Source organism: Myotis daubentonii, chromosome 4 (genome assembly GCF_963259705.1).
Source record: "Myotis daubentonii chromosome 4, mMyoDau2.1, whole genome shotgun sequence".
NCBI classification, from domain to species: Eukaryota; Metazoa; Chordata; class Mammalia; order Chiroptera; family Vespertilionidae; genus Myotis; species Myotis daubentonii.
Window position 1 is genome coordinate 74,879,730 of NC_081843.1, and position 18,511 is coordinate 74,898,240.

The 18,511-nt window shown below is 39.0% G+C and overlaps 1 protein-coding gene and 1 long non-coding RNA gene across 4 annotated transcripts in view; both read left to right on the forward strand.

Annotated features, from left to right (window-relative positions):
* LOC132233506 (uncharacterized) overlaps positions 1 to 18,511 on the forward strand; it is a 251,850-nt gene that overhangs the window by 52,658 nt on the left and 180,681 nt on the right. The gene's annotated exons all lie outside the window — the stretch shown is intronic.
* TBCA (tubulin folding cofactor A) overlaps positions 1 to 18,511 on the forward strand; it is a 63,937-nt gene that overhangs the window by 39,527 nt on the left and 5,899 nt on the right. For both annotated transcript variants that reach the window (XM_059694263.1, XM_059694264.1), the window contains one exon: positions 12,580 to 12,685. In XM_059694263.1, the coding sequence (XP_059550246.1) occupies positions 12,580 to 12,685 (106 nt within the window). The remainder of the gene's footprint in view (positions 1 to 12,579; positions 12,686 to 18,511) is intronic.

An 18,511-nucleotide genomic window follows, 5' to 3' on the forward strand; every position in this document is an offset into this window, starting at 1 on the left:
TAACTCATCTAAAATAGTCTAGAAAGACTGTTTAGAACAACTCACAAAAAGTTGTGATGCTCTTAAAATGCAATAAAATACATGATATATTCTTCTATTCTTGTGAAATATACTTAGAGACCTTTTATGTTTTTACATGCTAACACATATTGTTCATGGGAGGAGAGCTAAAGGTGGTATGCCTCCAGTTGTGAAAATGCAATATTTTTAAACAGTATTAAATTGAGGAAGTTAAGCTATAAAATTACTGTTTTACTCTGAATAAACAATTAGAGAATAGAAGGAGGGAATGTTAGATATAATGCAAACTATTTAAAATGACACACTATAATTAATGTGACATAGACAAGAAAGATTTGGAGGGCTTCATAGTCATTGGGAATCACTAACCTAAGCTTAGACTTAAGAAAATTTTACTATATTGAATTTTCAAACCAGATTTGCTAGCTATTAAAATTGTACCAAATACAGCTCTGAAGTACCATTATCAAATATTATTTAAAAGTAATATTTAAGCAGTTAAAAACTTAGGCAATTTGGCTTAAGTTTTTTAAAAAAAATGCTTTATATGCCTTGTAAAATTATGAAAAATAACACAGATGCAGTTCATCTAATGCAGTACCGTTTACCTACCATGTTTTAGGTTTTTTGCTTCTTGGCTGTTTTGGGTTTTTTTGCTTTTGTTTTTTTAGCAGCTACATCACACTCTTGCCTCATATTGAACTTGCAGACAGCTTAGTTCTTTTTCCCTGAACTTCTTACAAGCCAGGCTTACTTTTATCCAGTACTTCTGTGATTCTGATGTTGACAGTTCAAGTTGGGAAAAGGGGCTTTGTTTTAGAATAGGAAGATGATGAGCTCACTTTTCAACCTGTTTCAGTTAATTGCTGGTTGCCGGGGTCCAATCCCAGCAGGTCCAGGGGTCCCCAAAGGTGTGGACGGAGTCGGCGAAGAAGGAATGACACGGAGACAGCATTCAGTTGATCAGCAGCCTAGCCAGGATCTCTAGCCAGGATCTCCAGCCAAATTCTGGTCTGGATCTCCAGAGAGGTTCTGCTCTGGATCTCCAGCGAAGTTCTGGTTAGGATCTCCAGCCAGGTTCTGTGTCCATGTTCTCTTGCTAGGTTCTGTCTCTAGGTTCTGAGGCCAGTTTCTGTCCAGGATCTTTTGCCATGTTCTCTCCAGCGAAGTTCTTCTGTCTCAGAGAACGTTCTGTGTAGGTTCTGTGCCTAGGTTCTGTCTCTCTTGGTTCTGTGTTCTAAGTTCTGTCTCTCTCTGTCTTGTTACATCTGTATTTATACCAGTTGATTCAATCCTATCAATCTCTATTACAAAGGTTAGGGCGTTTCTTATCTCCATTCCAGGGAGTAAAGATTATGCAGCTTAAGCATGATTGTTTGTAGTTAAAGTGATTAATTACCCGCCTGGCACTTAGTTAAGGGGTTTTATTCCCTCCCTAACTTCAGGGGAAAATCCCTACCTGGGGATTCAACCTTTCTCGGAGAGGTGACCTTGGTTAAAACACAGCGCCAAGAAGGTGAGCAAACATATTAAGAACCGTATGTCATATATGCCAGGTCCCTTGAAACAGCAAGGATGGACCAGCTCCCGGCAGCTGGTGGGATGTTTAAATAGAGATACAAATTTGAACAGCGGATAGAAAGTCAAATGTACAGAGAAATTTGTGACTTTAAGTAGTAAATACAACTGTCAGAGTGTTCTGTATGGAGATGAAGTAGCTCTGGGAGGTACTATTGCTCTCTCATACAATCTGAAGCAGAAACTACTCAGAGAACGGTTCTTAGCCCTTTCATTAGTAAACACTTTTCAATTTCACTGACATCTCAGAACTTTTAAGGGACAGTTTAGAGCAGTGGTTCTCAACTTCCCTAATGCCGTGACCCTTTAATACAGTTCCTCATGTTGTGGTGACCCCCAACCATAAAATTATTTTCGTTCTACTTCATAACTGTAATTTTGCTACTGTTATGAATCGTAATGCAAATATCTGATATGCAGGATGTATTTTCATTGTTACAAATTGAACATAAAGCATAGTGATTAATCACAAAAACAATATGTAATTATATATTGTGAAATATTTATTTCTAATTACAAATAAATGAAATTTTGTCTTGAAGCATGGTGTAGCATGGGTAACAGTCTTAATATAACAACAGTAAACTACATTGCTACATTTTGCAACAGTATGCATAAAAAGCCAACGTCAGTTCGAAGGTTGAGATTTCTCACCAGATCAGAAATTCTCGGGGCAGTCTTTACAAGAGCACAACAAAGATCATCTTCAACAACAAGTCTACTTCTATATTTAGACTTGATAACCAACAAGCTGGAAAACCCTGTTTCACAAAGGCATGTTGTTGGAAATGGAAGAAGAAGGCGCAACACAGTCTCAGACAGAACAGGTTTTGACTGCAAACACTTGATCCAGAATTTTGTAACTGGCATTGTGGAGAAATCAGTTCTCGCTGCATCGTTGTTAATAAGTTCAATGAACTCCTCTTGTGCTGTCTCAGGAACATCTTCAACTTTGACTGTGAATGGGCTTCTGGCAAGTGCAAATGGGGTGTCAGGTAGATTTGGAAAGTACGATGAAATTTCGTCTGCAAGCATGTGCAAGTGTTCTTTCACAGAAATTATCATCGTAATCCTTTTGTCTGGTTCAATGTCATGTTCCTCAAAGAAAGCAGATAAGGTAGGCAACATGTAAATTTCATTTTCATCCAGTTTTTTTTTGCCAAAGCTGAAGTTTCATTTGGAATGATCGGATCTTTTCAAACAAATCGAGGCATGTTGCATTTGGTCCTTGCAATGATAAGTTTAACTCATTCAAGATGGCAAAGATGTCAACCAAGTAGGCTATTTTCTGCAGGTCACTTTTATTGCTGAAAAGTGCTTTGAACTGCGGTCTAGCTTTCTGATTAAAAAACGTTTTGAGTTCATCACGAAGCTCAAAAACACGTTTTAAAATTTTTCCTCTCGACAACCATCTCGCTTCAAGTGTGAAATAGCAGAGCATTGTTCAGCGCATCCAACTCGTTGCACAGTTGTGAAAACAGTCACCTGTTTAAAGTGCTCGCCTTCACAAAATTGACACAACGAATGACGCTTTTCATTACTTCTTGTAACTCTTGTGGCAGCGTCTTCGTTGCTAATATTTGCTGATGAATCATACAGTGAGTTCCGATGACTTTTGGTGACTCATTCAGTACCAAACGTTGAAATCCAGATCGACATCCTAGCATAGCTGGGGCACCATCTGTGCAAACACCACAAACCTTTTCCCAAGAGCTCTTATGCTCTTTCATAAATGAACCAACTGTGTCAAATACATCACGTGCAGTAGTTGTCGTTTCAAGAGGTTTGCAAAAGAAAAACTCATCTTTAAAGCCGCCATCATTGATATACCTCACGTAAACCAGTAACTGTGAACAGTTTACAACATCTGTAGATTCATCAAACTGGATACTAAATATTGGAAGTGGAGCAGATTTAATTTCCTGGATTACCTGATCAAGAATATCAGCAGACATGTCATCTGTTCTTCTGCGGACAGTGTCGTAAGATAAGGAAATTGCACTCAATTTTGTAACAAATTCGTCTCCGATCATAACTCGAGCAATGTCTTTGGCCACTGGCAACAGTAAATCCTCAGCAATGGTGTGAGGTTTCATAGCTCTGGCGATTCTGAGTGCCACCAAATATGAAGCTTCAATGGCTGCTATGTTTTGTTTGTGGTACTTGCCACCACTGTCAAGTCTGGCTTTCTTGAGTCCATCAGCTTTGCTTCTAAAATAGTTGGTACCCTTGCCGGCAAAGCTCGGATGTTTGCTATCAAAATGGTGTTTTAGTTTGTTTGGCTTCATAGATTTGGCTGATAGAACTTCACAACAAATAACACATTCCGGATTCTCAATTCCTGCTGTAATTATTGAGGTAAAACCATACTGTAAAAAAATCCTCACTATATTTTCTTTTCTTAACATTCTTCCCTACACGATCCATTGTCATGGGATGGTTTGCTAATGAAAATAATATATAACAATAGCTTTAATAATACATGGCATAGTTCAGTCAATACAGTTCATTAAAGTTTCCTATGACTTACCATTCTGTGGTTTTTTTTTTTACATACCTGTTACTATCACAAGGGGGCAGTATTCACATCAACGACAGCTGAATATAAAAAGACTGATCAGCATCCAGATTAAGTTCCCATGGTACAGATACTTATTTTTTGCAGTAGTTGATGATTTTACAGTACATGATTTTACATTTACCCAGTAATTGTAATTCATGAAGTGTCGTTTTACCTCCAATACTGCTGCTTTCAACACAGTAGCTGCTTTTAACAGAGTAGCTGCTTTCAACACATCAGCTGCTTTCTACACAGTAGCTGCTCTCTACACATGTGTGACTGGTCCGCATTAGTACGTTATGGTGCCAACCCTGTCACATACACCTGTATTTGTACGGGGTGTATGTGATGGGGTTGGTGCGATGATGTCATCACGCCGGGTACTCGTATGTGGGTGTATCTGCATGTGGGCGGACCGGCCTGGAGATGGATAGAGGAGCGGTGTCTCGGTTCCTAAGACCACTGAAAATATGTGTTTTCCGATGGTCTTAGGCCAGTGGTCAGCAAACTGCGGCTCAGCAAACCGCGGCTCGTGAGCCACATGCAGTTTTTTGGCCCCTTGAGTGTGGCTCTTCCACAAAATACCGACTTCTGCGCATGCGCCACAAAGTTTCAATTGCACTATATGTGCACGCCCGCACGTGGTATTTTGTGGAAGAGCCACACTGAAGGGGGCCAAAGAGCCGCATGTGGCTCGCGAGCCGAGGTTTGCCTACCACGGGTAGGGAATTCTGTGACAATCAGGTCAAGGTTGGGGGCACAATGAACAATGGAAGTCTAGTCAAATTCCAGCAATGCCTATTACATTTGAGTGCATTTTAACTTTTTTGTGTTCTAATGTCTGAGATTTATTTTTAAAAAGCTTATGATAGTGGCTAAGAGTATAAACTTTGGAATAAAACAGTTCTTTAGCACCTAACAGCTGTGAGAACTTGGATAAACATCATGAATTTCAGTTTAGTTATTACTAACATGGGACTCACAATGGTACCTATTTTATAGGGTTGTTTTGAGGATTAAATGACAATGCATGTAGCATGCTTTGATGTAGTATTTGGCTCATAATAAATGATCAGTATGTGTTAACTGCTTTGGTTATAATATTTTAATTTTTGCTTATCTTGAATTACTCAAGCTTTTTTCTAAATCTACATATCATGTTCCTGGGATGCCAATATTGTAACTGTCTCTTCATGAGTTGTAAGTGTTGGTTGAACTTCACTACAAGGCTAGTTTATGGAGAGTAGATTCTATGGTGGCCATTGGAAATGCTAAAATACAAAAATCATTAATCCAACCTGACTTCTTTCATCAGTTTTGCTATCTGTTTTCAGCTTAATTTTCATTAGTATTATCATTTTAGCCAAAGTTTCATGAAATATGGTGGCTCGTATTTTATTTATTTTGAAATATTGATAAATCCTGTTTCATTTCTCTTTGAATCTAAAGACTCGTTAAAACATTGTGGGGAGGCACTGTAAAATGGGAATAATACTTAAATAGGTGTTAAATAATACTTAAGCATTAAATGCAATAAAGTATACAAAAATCTGTTCATGTTAGGTCTTCAAAAAAAGTTTCTTCATCTCTCATACAATAAAAATCTCAAAAATATTGTTTGTTTCTTCAGAGACAAGAGAGTTTGTTATCAGTTATGTCATAGAAGAGAACTGTATCAGTCAGCAAAAAGCAAATCATATTAGGGACTTCAAACCTAGGCATTTAACACAGGAAATTGATTACACCAGTGGTGGTATAATTTTTATGAAATGCTGGAGGTTTCATTGGCTGGCCAGAGTCATCTTAAATTTTTATGAGAAAAAAATTTGGTAGACATTTCTTAGCTTTAAACAAACTTTAAAAACAAATTGAATATTTCAAACAACTAGGGAAAGATGTATTTTGCTCATAGGTCTATTCTAAAAGTTGAAAATAAATAAATTCTAATTATATATCATATTAAATATGGTATGTAGTATGGGATTACATTTCTTTCTCAGTGATCCTATACTTCCCAAAGGAGATTATTCTTATAAATAAATGAATTTTCTTTTTAATCAGTTGCTTCATATTACAACCATAACTCTGTGGGTGGGATGTGCTTTTCCTGGAGTTTCTAATTGTCTTTCATTTTTTATTATTGAGAGAAAAAAACCACATGAATGACTTTTCTTTGACCTTCTTACTCATGGTATCTGTTCTTTAGAATCTATTCTATTCCTCTTTAAAGATGTTCCTATAAGACTCCTCACTCAGATTCTTATTTAGACTGGTTGTTTTCCAGGCCTACAGCACAGTTTTAATCCTGGGATTTCTTTTTTTCTTTTCATCAGACAGTTGCATTATGTTGATCATGGTTTCTTTTCTTGATTTTCACCTTCAACTTGTTGGAGTTCATTCTTAAGTAAATTTGCCAGAAAGGGGGCATGGTAAATAAACTTGAATTTTTATATAACTAAATAAACCTCTCCTGGACTATGATTTCTTTCATCAGTTATTTACATGACTAATTGTCTTTTTCAGATCTCAACTCACATACCCTCTTTTTAAAGTGGCCTTCCCTGACTATCTTATTTTAAATTTCAAATCCCCTGTATTACCTACCAGTCCTTCTTCACTGCATTTTTTTTTTTTGTAGCACTTTATCACAATCTCACATGCTATATGTTTTACTTATGTATTGTCCTTATTTCCCCACTAAAAAGTGTCATGGAACAGACATGTAGTTTTGTTCACTGCTATATCCTTGGTATATAAAATCATGCCTGGGACATAGTGGCCATTTAGTAAATAAGTACTGAGTGAGTTAGTGAATTTTTCCCTCACTATTTAGTTAGAAATCTAGGTTATAAATAATGTTCTCTCTGAACTTTCAAGGGATTGCTCTATCATCTTTTGGTATCTAGTGTTACTAACATGAAATGTAATGTCAATCTGACTTGTTTTCCTTTTATAGGTGACCTATTACTCCCTTTTTAAGAGCTTTAATATTCTTGGATCTCTAGAAATTTCCAACAATGTAAAAAGATGTGGGGTTTTTTTCCCCACTGATTCTATTAGGCATTTCACTGATTCTATTAGGAAGTCCTTTCAATTAAGATTGTTGTTTTTCCAGCTCTGGGAAATTTTATTTTATTTAATTAATTAATTAATTAATTTATTTATTATTGATTTTTGAGAGAGAAAGGGAGAAAGAGAGAGAAACATCCATGTGAGAGAAAAACATTGGTTGGTTGCCTCCTGTACATGCCCAACAGGGGATTGAACTAGCAACCTGGGTATATGCCCTGACCAGGAATTGAATCTACCACCTTTTGATGTATGGGACAAAACTCCAATCAACTGAGCCACACTGGCCAGGGTTAGGAAATTTTATTTTTTTTTAAATCTTCTCTTGCTTTTTTTCTGTACTATTTATAACTCTTATTGGGTGTCACATTTACTATATTCTTTTCCCTTGATGTTTCATTTTCCTTATTTTTCTCTATTTAATTTGACATCTCTTTATTGTAAATTTTGATATTTTTATTAATATTTAAACAGTGAAATCTGGCATACTATTTTCTTTGACTAAAATGAAAATACCAAGTAGTAGGGTAAAATAGGATAGATTGATTTTAATATTTGTGTATTACCAATAATAATGAGTGACAAAGGTGGCTTAACACAGCAGGAAAAGGAGGTATTCATCAGTAAATGATCACTGGTTTACTAGAAAAGGACTTAGTCTTATTTCTCATCAGGCATGATATATTTTAAATATTTTATAGTAAAAAAATATTACACACTCACAAAATTTATGAGTAGGGATGTTCATCACAGTATTTATAATATGGGGGTTGCCTAAATGTCTGATAGGACACTTTAATAAGTTGTATTAATATTATAAAAATGCTTTGTAGACACAAAAAGCTATATTTTCAAAAGAATATTTAATGACATTGGAAATTATACATTATCTTATTAATTTATAAATATATATATTTGTATTTATATATTAATATAAATTTTTACACATACATGTTTAAAGAGAAAGACAAGTGGAAAATATTGCTAATACAGGTCCATAATCATCTCTATGAAACCCTTGGGCCCATGTGTATTTCTGAATTTCAGAATTTTTCAGGTTTTGAAACAGTAATATATGCATTTACATAATAGCATTTAGAGAAGTAATCCTAATCAAACATTAATATTTCTGTAGTGAGACATGTACTATTCACATTTATTTAGTAGGCTACATAAAGTCTGTAGTCTCATGTCATCTGAGGACACATTTTGCTACTAAATGAGTTTGTGCCAAACAATTTAAAATTTTTCTATTTTTTTAACTGTTTTGTATTTCAGAATTATGTGCATTTTTGGATCAGTAGTACTTAATTTGAGCAATGAGATTTTGAATGATTTTTAAGATTTTGTTCATTATAATTTTTATATAGTTCTATATTTATAGGAACATGTATGTTTGTTACAGAAAACAATATTTTAGTAACAGATTTTTAAATTGTGACTGTATATACTTAATTGAATTAAATTTTCTTATTAAATCTTAGCCGTCCCTAGAGAAAGGAATAAAGGCCAAATTCACCAGAAAATACTCATTCGTTATTTAGCAAATACTTATCCAGTAATTATATTAGACAGTTAGACAGACATGAGCAGAGTTGGAAGATAGGCCAGGTACAAAAGGTCACCAGGTTGAAAAGCCTATAGTACCTAGCAACCAGCAAAACTGGGAAATACAGATCTCACCCCTAGGTTGACCTTTCCTACCTTTGCATATCACTGGTCATGCAATTTAGACTCCCTGATCTTACATATCACTAATCATGCGTTCAGGCCCTCCCCTGACCTTTCCTCCTCTGACATGTCAATAGTCATGTGATAGACCTCCTTGGAGGAGGAACAAGGGACCTAGAGAATAGCCTCATATGACTCCCATACAAGCCCTTGCACCACTACCCTCTTAAGCATTAAGCCCTCAAGACAATGAGATTCTGATCCACATCAGATGATCTTAGGAACAAAGCCCTGGGTCTGTTGACCACAGAGACAGTTTTGGTCAAATTAGAGATAACATCTAGGCCAGTGGTTCTCAACCTTCTGGCCCTTTAAATACAGTTCCTCATGTTGTGACCCCCAACCATAAAATTATTTTCGTTTCTACTTCATAAATAATTTTGCTACTGTTATGAATCGTAATGTAAATATCTGATATGCAGGATGGTCTTAGGCGACCACTGTGAAAGGGTCGTTCGACCCCCGAAGGGGTCGCGACCCACAGGTTGAGAACCACTGATCTAGGCCTTAGTTGTGTTTCAGCTCCAGGCCCAGAAAAGCAGCAAGGCCAGCTGAGATGACTGGCTGTGATGATTAATGACCCTCTGCCCTGGTACTGACCAATCAGTAGAGACCGTGAAAGGACATACCTGGAAGAGCTGATGAATATTCTATTGAGATCTTCTACTGATACCTCCCCTAAGGTCCCTACCTTTAAGGAGAGGATAAAAACCCTCAGGACTGAGGACCCAGTGCAAGTGCTGTCTAGCTCGCTAGCTCTAGAACCATTCATGCCTCTTCCTTCAAGTGTGTCTGTTTGCTTTCTTTCTCCTAAGCTCCAAGGGCTCTTCTTTTGCCTCTGTAACTTTTTTCCTGAGCTGACTCAACTTCCTCCATAGCTCACTTCTGCCTCTGACTTTCTAAATAAACTGTTGTTGGTATTTGAGTCTTGGCTCTGAATTCTTTCTTAGCCAAAACTCAAGTGCCATGGTTGCTGAACCAAGGTCCAATCACTGGTAACATTCTGGTGCTGTTTCACCACCAACAGTAATTACTGTTTTAATAAATTAATACTTTAAACCACAATTTAATACCATGCCGGGAGCCGGTCCATCCTTGCTGTTTCAAGGGACCTGGCATATATGGCATACGGTTCTTAATATGTTTGCTCACCTTCTTGGCGCTGTGTTTTAACCAAAGTCACCTCTCCGAGAAAGGTTGAATCCCCAGGTAGGGATTTTCCCCTGAAGTTAGGGAGGGAATAAAACCCCTCAACTAAGTGCCAGGCGGGTAATTAATCCCTTTAACTACGAACAATCATGCTTAAACTACATAATCTTTTCTCCCTGGAATGGAGATAAGAAACGCCCTAACCTTTGTAATAGAGATTGATAGGATTGAATCAACTGGTATAAATACAGTTGTAACAAGACAGAAACACTCAGAACTTAGAACAGAATCAAGAAGACAGAACCTACACGGAGCCTAGAGACAGAAGAACTTTGCTGGAGAGAGCATGCCAGAGGATCCTGGAGAGGGACTGGCCTCAGAGCCTAGAGACAGAGCCTAGCGGGAGAACATGGCAAGGGATCCTGGACTGAACCTGACTACAGAGATTGGCAGGAGAACCTGACTGGAACCTGGACACTGAACCTGACTGGAGAGCCTGGACAGAACCTGGCTGGAGAACCTAGCGAGGGAACATGGCTACAGAACCTCGCTGGAGATCCGAAGCAGAACCTCTCTGGAGATCCGGGCTAGAGATCCTGGCTAGGTTGCTGATCAACTGAACTCTGTGTCCGTGTCATTCCTTCCTCACCGACTCCGTCCACACCTTTGGGGACCCCTGGACCTGCTGGGGTTGGACCCCGGCAATACCATTTCACACTCTTCTTATTGTCAGAAATTTAATAATTTTTTTAGTGACCAGAAGACTTTATTTTCAGTGAACACATAGCCAAATAGACACAGACTATGACTATAGCAGACTTCAGTATAGTATATACTTGATGAGAAATCTAATAATTTTGACAATTACAGTTGTTCACCAGGATGAAAGGAAAAAATAGGAAATTTTATACATCGCAGGTTCAGTATTAATTGATATCACCATTTTGGAAAGCAATTTTTTTTAAGATTTTTTTATTGATTTTTAGAGAGAGAAGAAGGGAGAGGGGGAGAGAAAGAGAAATGTCAATGTGAGAAACATCAATTGGCTGCTGCTTGCACACCTCACACCAGGGATTGAGCCCAAACCTGGGCATGTGCCCTAATGGGGAATCAAACCAGAGACCTTGCATTGCGTGGGATGATGCCCAACCAACTGAGCCACACTGGCCAGGGCTATACTTATATATTAAAATTTATGTAACCAAAATTAGGGGAGGTTGAGCTGTTATGATTAATCTAATTTTGGTTATCTAAGGTATAATCAGTAGAACTTTGTATTGCTCTATTCTTTATTGTTTAAAATCTGCCTTATCTCTATCGCTACCTTTTCTTGCTTTAGTAAATAAATACTTGTTTTGTTTTTATTACTTGTCCATGAAAGAACCATGTCTAAACTATCTATCCCAGTTTCTCACACAAGGAAGGTTGGGCATCAAATTATGTGTACAGTGAATTCTTGTCAAACAATTCAGTTGTTGAAAATAATCTAATCTTTCTTTGTTTTGGATTTGGGATGCACTAAACTGATTTTTTTATTCTTGTAAGCTGAGCTTTTACATTATGTTCTTTCAAGTACATTTATAAAAGTTTGGAAAACATTTAAAAGCAAGACAGAAATGTTAGTACATAATAATTTTGAGTGTTGTTTTTACATTGTAATACAGTGGTTATAATGGGATATGTTTTTTAACTAAAACTTTAAGAATTGGCCCTGCTAGTGTGGCTTGGTGATTGAGCCTCCACCTATAAACCAGGAAGTCACAGTTTGATTCCCGGTTAGGGCACATGCCCAGGTTGTTGGCTTAAACCCCAATAGGCCGATCAATGATTCTCTTCATTGAAGTTTTTATCTCTCTCTCCCTCTCCCTTCCTCTCTGAAATCAATAAAAATATATTTTTTAAAAATTTAAGAATTGCATGTTTTGACAGATTGCACTTGATTTAGGCAGATGTAGGTAGGACTTAACGGGCATGGAGATCATACATAAATGGATAAAACGTTTTTCTTCTTCCCTACTCCCCATCTAGTACATACACTTTGGTATTTTAAGTGTTTTATATTTACACTAGAGGCCCAGTGCATGAAATTTGTGCACTTGGGGGAGTGGGGGGGGGGGGGAGAATCCCTCAGCCTGGCCTGCGCCCTCTCACAGTCCAGGAGCCCTCGAGGGATGTCTGACTTAGCATTGCTGCAGAAACAGGAGAGGCTCCCTCCACTGCTGCTGCGCTCGCCAGCCGTGAGCCCAACTTCTGGCTGAGCGGCATTCCCCCTGTTGGAGCGCACTGACCACCAGGGGCAGCTCCTGCATTGAGTGTCTGCCCCCTGGTGGCTGGTGCACATCATAGCGACCCGTCATTCCACTGTTTGGCCGATTTGCATATTAGCCTTTTATTATATAGGATAGTTTCTTTATTTCTCGTGGTTTGTTTGATAGAGTTAATTCTCTGAAAAGTTTCTGGCTTATTTTTAGATTGGCCAAAGAAAAAATGATGTATGAAAAAGAAGCAAAACAACAAGAAGAAAAGATTGAAAAAATGAAAGCTGAAGATAGTGAAAATTATGCCCTTAAAAAGCAGGTAAGTCCTGCCAGTGTGGCTCAGTTGGCTGGGAGACACCCCATGTACCTAAAGATTGTGGTTCGATTTCTGTCAGGGTACATGCCCAGATTGCGGGCTCAATCCACAGTAGGGGGCATGCAGGAGGCAGCCGATCAATTATTCTCTCTCATCATTGATGTTTCTCTCTCTCTCTCTCCCTCTCCCTTCCTATCTGAAATCAATAAAAGTATTAAAAAAGAAAAGAAAAAGGCAAGAAAAATATTTTTTAAAAGCAGGTAAAATTATATCTTAAATAATAATAGCTGCCCTAGCTGTTTTGGCTCAGTGGATAGAGTGTCGGCCTGTGGACTGAAGGGTCCTGGGTTCAGTTCCAGTCAAGGGCACATGCGTGGGTTGCGGGCTCAATCCCCAGTGAGGGGCATGCAGGAGGCAGCCAATTGATGATTCTCTCTCATCATTGGTGTTTCTTTCTCTCTCTCCCTCTCTGAAATCAATAGAAAATATTTAAAAAAATAATAATAGCTAACATCTACAGAATACCACATTAACTAATTTATTAACACCCCTTTGAGAAGGTCCTATTATTTACTTCTTTACTATTAAAACCTCCATTTAAAAATGAAGAAACTGAAACACAGGTCAAATAATTTGCCCGAGGTCACACAACTATTAAGTGGTATTTTGGACACTGGCTCTGGAACTTGTACTCTTTTTTTTGTTTGTTTGTTTGTTTGTTTTTTATTTTTTGGTTTTGTTTTTGTTTTTGTTTTTTCAATTAAATCTTTATTGTTCAGATTATTACATTAGTTACTCTTTTTTCCCACCATAACTCCCCTCCACCCAGTTCCCACCCCACCCTCCGCCCTCACTCCCCACCCACTGTCCTCATCCATAGGTGCACGATTATTGTCCAATCTCTTCCCTCACCCCCACACCCCTTTCCCCCCCAAGAATAGTCAGTCCATTCCCTTTCTATGTCCCTGATTCTATTACAATCACCAGTTCATACTGTTCATCAGAGTATTTATTCACTTGATTTTTAGATTCACTTGTTGATAGATGTGTATTTGTTGTTCATAATTTGTATCTTTACCTTTTTCTTCTTCCTCTTGTTAAAGGATACCTTTCAGCATTTCATATAATACTGGTTTGGTGGTGATGAACTCCTTTAGCTTTTCCTTATCTGTGAAGCTCTTTATCTGGCCTTCACTTCTGAATGATAGCTTTGCTGGATAAGGTAGTCTTGGTTGTAGGTTCTTGGTATTCATCACTTTGAATATTTCTTGCCACTCCCTTCTGGCCTGCAAAGTTTCTGTTGAGAAATCAGCTGACAGTTGTATGGGTACTCCCTTGTAGGTAACTGATTTTCTTTCTCTTGCTGCTTTTAGGATTCTCTCTTTGTCTTTTGCTCTTGGCATTTTAATTATGATGTGTCTTGGTGTGGTCCTCTTTGGATTCCTTTTGTTTGGGGTTCTCTGCACTTCCTGGACTTGTAAGTCTATTTCCTTGACCAGGTAGGGGAAGTTTTCTGTCATTATTTCTTCAAATAGGTTTTCAATATCTTGCTCTCTCTCTTCTTCTGGCACCCCCAAAATTCGGATGTTGGTACGCTTGAAGCTGTCCCAGAGGCTCCTTACACTATCTTCGTATTTTTGGATTCTTTTTTCATTTTGCTTTTCCGGTTGGGTGTTTTTTGCTTCTTCGTATTTCAAATCTTTGACTTGATTCTTGCGACCCTCTGGTCTGCTGTTGGGAGTCTGTATAATATTCTTTATTTCAGTCAGTGTATGCTTAATTTCTAGTTGGTTCTTTATCACAACATCGAGGGTCTCATTAGATTTCTTGAGGATCTCACTACATTTATCGGCGGTCTCACCAGTCTTCTTGAAGATCTCACTACATTTATCGGCGGTCTCACCAGTCTTTTTGAGGGCCTTATTAAATTTATCGGCGGCTTCTAGACAGTTCTTTAAAGACCTTAAAAGTGTGGTTTTGAACTCTATATCCAACAGTTTGCTTTCCTCCAATTCTGTTGTTTGTGTCCTGTTTCTTTGTCTCGGTATTTTTTATGCTTCGCTGTGTCGATAGAGTGCCTTTCTGTGCTAAGTGTCCCAATTACCTGAGGTAGACACTCTTGGTGCACCCTCTTGTGGGTTTTGTGCACAGTCTTGTTGTAGTTAAGCCTTGATTGTTGTAGTTATCACTGTGAGGAATTGACCTCCAGGCCAATTGGCTGTGAGAATCAGCTGTGTCTGCAGTGGGAGAACTTCTGTGCTGGAGACACCCCTCTGGGGCTAGACTTGCTTTGATGGGGCTTTGGTGCTCACTGAGTCTTCCCCCTGAGTGTGTCTTTTATGGTTCCACGGAGCTGCAAACTGGATGGTCCCACTCTGACCTCTGGGCTTCGTGGCTCCTGGATCTCTAGGGAGGTGCTAATCTAGCCTCTGCCTGAGGCTATCCAGCAAAAGCCTCCCTGCAGGGCTTGGGCGGGGTGGGTCCCACGGGATCAACAGGGCGGGGTTAGCAATTATGGCTGCTCTCAGTCTTGCCCTCATAGGCTCTGCTTCTCAGTGTCCCAGTAATTGCTGCAAGCCCCACGGAGAGAAAGCTGCCCTAGGGTTCTGAGCGATGCCAGACAGTCCCGCTTCTCCCGTATGAGTCTGGGTCCCTAGAGACTCGCCTGTAACTGGAGCTCAGAGCCTGAGACTCCCTCCCGATTGAAAACGATAACCGCGCTCTCAGCCGCCAGCCCGCTCCGCATGCACTCCACACCTTAGTATTTATTTTACTTCAGCACTGCACCTCCTCTGAGTCTCGGTATGTTTTCCTCTTTCCTCCTGGTTGTAGAACTTCCACTCAGCCAGCCTTCCTGTGGTTCTGGATGATGTCCATTCCGTCTTTTAGTTGTATTTTTGAAGTGGTTGTTCAAGGCAGCAAACTCCGGAGTTTACCTATGCCGCCATCTTGGTTTCTCTCGGAACTTGTACTCTTAACCATTAAGTTATTCTGCCTCTCCAATTTTAAGTATTAAATATAAAAATGACCTAATCTTGTCTATCTATATATATAAAAGCCTAAGCAACCATTATTACTGAACGACCAGAATGACCGGTTGGCCAGTCACTATGATGCACACTGACCACCATGGGGCAGACGCTCAATGCAGGAGCTGCCCCTGGTGGTCAGTGCGCTCCCACAGGGGGAGCACTGCTCTGCCAGAAGCCAGGCGCACGGCTGACGAGCGCAGCTGCGGTGGCAGGAGCCTCTTCCAACTCTGCGGCAGCACTACCAAGCAGCGGCAGATGCAGCGAGCCCGGATGAGTGCAAGTGGCGCAGCGCCTGACCTTGGCTTGGGCTCCTCCCTGGCCGCCTGCTGCTTGGTGCACTGCTACATCCCTCAGGGGATGTCCAACTATCAGTTTAGGCCCGATCCCCGTAGGCTAGGCAGTTGGACATCTCCCGAGGGGTCCTGGATTGCGAGAGGGCGCAGGCCAGGCTCAGAGCCCAACCCCCCCTTGCACAAATCCATGCACCAGGCCTCTAGTATTAAATATATTTAAATTCACAAATATTTCCCCAAACTGATGTAAAGACCACCAAAATAAAATATACTTTACCTTTTTCAGTAGCTACTTTTGATTATCTTCATGACAGATTTTGGTCTCCTTAGCATTGCATACGAGGCTTTTCTTGATTTTGATACCTGCTTATCTCTACAACCTTAACTCTTGCCAATTCCTACCTGGACCTCTTAGTTTCTGCCTTTTAGTTTCCTGAACATGCTCTTTCTCCTTTAAGGCCTCTGAGATATTTGCACACATCTGAGCTGTTCTTCCTACTCCTTTTAGCTTCCCTCTCCTTATTAATTCCTATTCACCCTTTACACCTCCCCTACACTCCACCTTGGTGCTGAGTTAGGTGCCCCTCCTCTGTGCTCCCATAACATCTTATTTACTCCCATGATAGCATTTATTGAATATTCATTCTAGGCTAACAAAAAAAGAGGCTATCAGGGGAACTTCCTCATATTCCCACCACAAAATCTATCAACCTACCTACATCTGTACCCATAGCACCTTCTTTCATATTAGAGTGAATTGCATGCCCTAGCCCTGGTTACAGCCATTAGTGACATTGTTATTTCTTTCCCTTATGTAACCTCAACAGCATTTGACACAGTAACCACTCTCTCCTTGACACACACTTTTATATTGGCACCTTTAATAGAATAGTCTCCTGGTTTCCTTTCTATTACACTGCAGTATTCCTCAGTTTCCTTTACTGAAACTCTTTTTCCTCTCTCCCTCCTCCTCCACTTATTTATCTACCCCACCTCTACACACACACACACATTTTATTAAGCCTTTAAGATTTCTAAAATCCCTCTCTATGTAATCTCCTATAACTTTAAGTACCATCTTTATGCCCATTTATTTACTCATTCAACAGATATTTATTGATATATACAGTTCAGGTACTCTTTTAGTCATGAAGTTAAAAACAATAACACAACAAACAAAATCCCCCAAATCCCTAGTGCCAGTATCTCCCAAATTTATATCCCTGGGCCTGACCACTCCAGAGATACAGATATACATATACATATACATATACATATACATATACATATACATATACATATACATATACATAGATATTCAACTAATTACCTGCTTCACATATCCTCGGGGTTGTCCAAAATAAAAATCTTGATCTTCCCTCAACCCAACCCATTCCCCTAAAACAGCGATTCTCAACCTGTGGGTCGCGACCCCTTTGGGGGTCGAACGACCCTTTCACAGGGGTCGCCTAAGACCATCCTGCATGTCAGATATTTACATTACGATTCATAACAGTAGCAAAATTACAGTTATGAAGTAGAAACGAAAATAATTTTATGGTTGGGGGTCACAACATGAGGAACTGTATTTAAAGGTCCAGAAGGTTGAGAACCACTGTCCTAAAACAAAAAGCTATCTCCTCTCTTATTTTCCTCCTCTCTTGTAAATGGTTACTTCCACCCATCCAGATTCCCAAACTAAAAATTTAGTGGGTCCCTTCTTGATACGTCTCTTTCTTTCTAATAACCACATCTAATAACATCAAGTCCTGTTTCTTATTCCCTCTATTTCTTTCTACTGCCACTATCCTAGTCCAGTTCACTATCATCTGTTGCTTATACAATTGCAAAAGCCTCCTGGTTGGCATACCTGTCTCTTGACACCCTCTATTCCTTCCCTACCACAACACCCAGATTGATCTCTTCAAATTCACTTCTTTAAAATCCAAAGTCCAGTGCATCGAGAATAAAATCCAGATGACACTAGGTAAAAGGAAAGTATGAACAAATATATACAGATTAATCTCAAGATTTATATTTTAAATCAGCTTTATGAACTCTCAGTGGTTTTCACCCTATAAATTATGTTACAAATGGTTATAGTGCACAATTAATCCAGACTTAATTTTGCAAATGTCATCACTTAAAGTGGATTTTTCTGTAGGTAGTTGCTTTTTGTGGTGCAAAACGAATGCAGTGGCACCTGAAACATCTTCTTCCCCAAGCTATTCAGGAAGAAAACCTTTTTATTTTCTTGAGCTTCTAGGAGAGCCTCCCTCCTCTGTGTGTGTATACAAAGGACGTTTGTGTGTCAGTTATTCATAAATTGGGGAGGATTTGAAAACGTGTAAATATAATATGTCCCAAATATGTTGATCTTGATGAACTAACAGCTCTTCAAATCCTACAAATCTTCGTAAGATTTACATATTAATAGAGCCACTCCTTTTTTTAATGTTTGCATGATATCTCTTTTTTTCGTCCTTTTCTTTTCAATCTGTCTA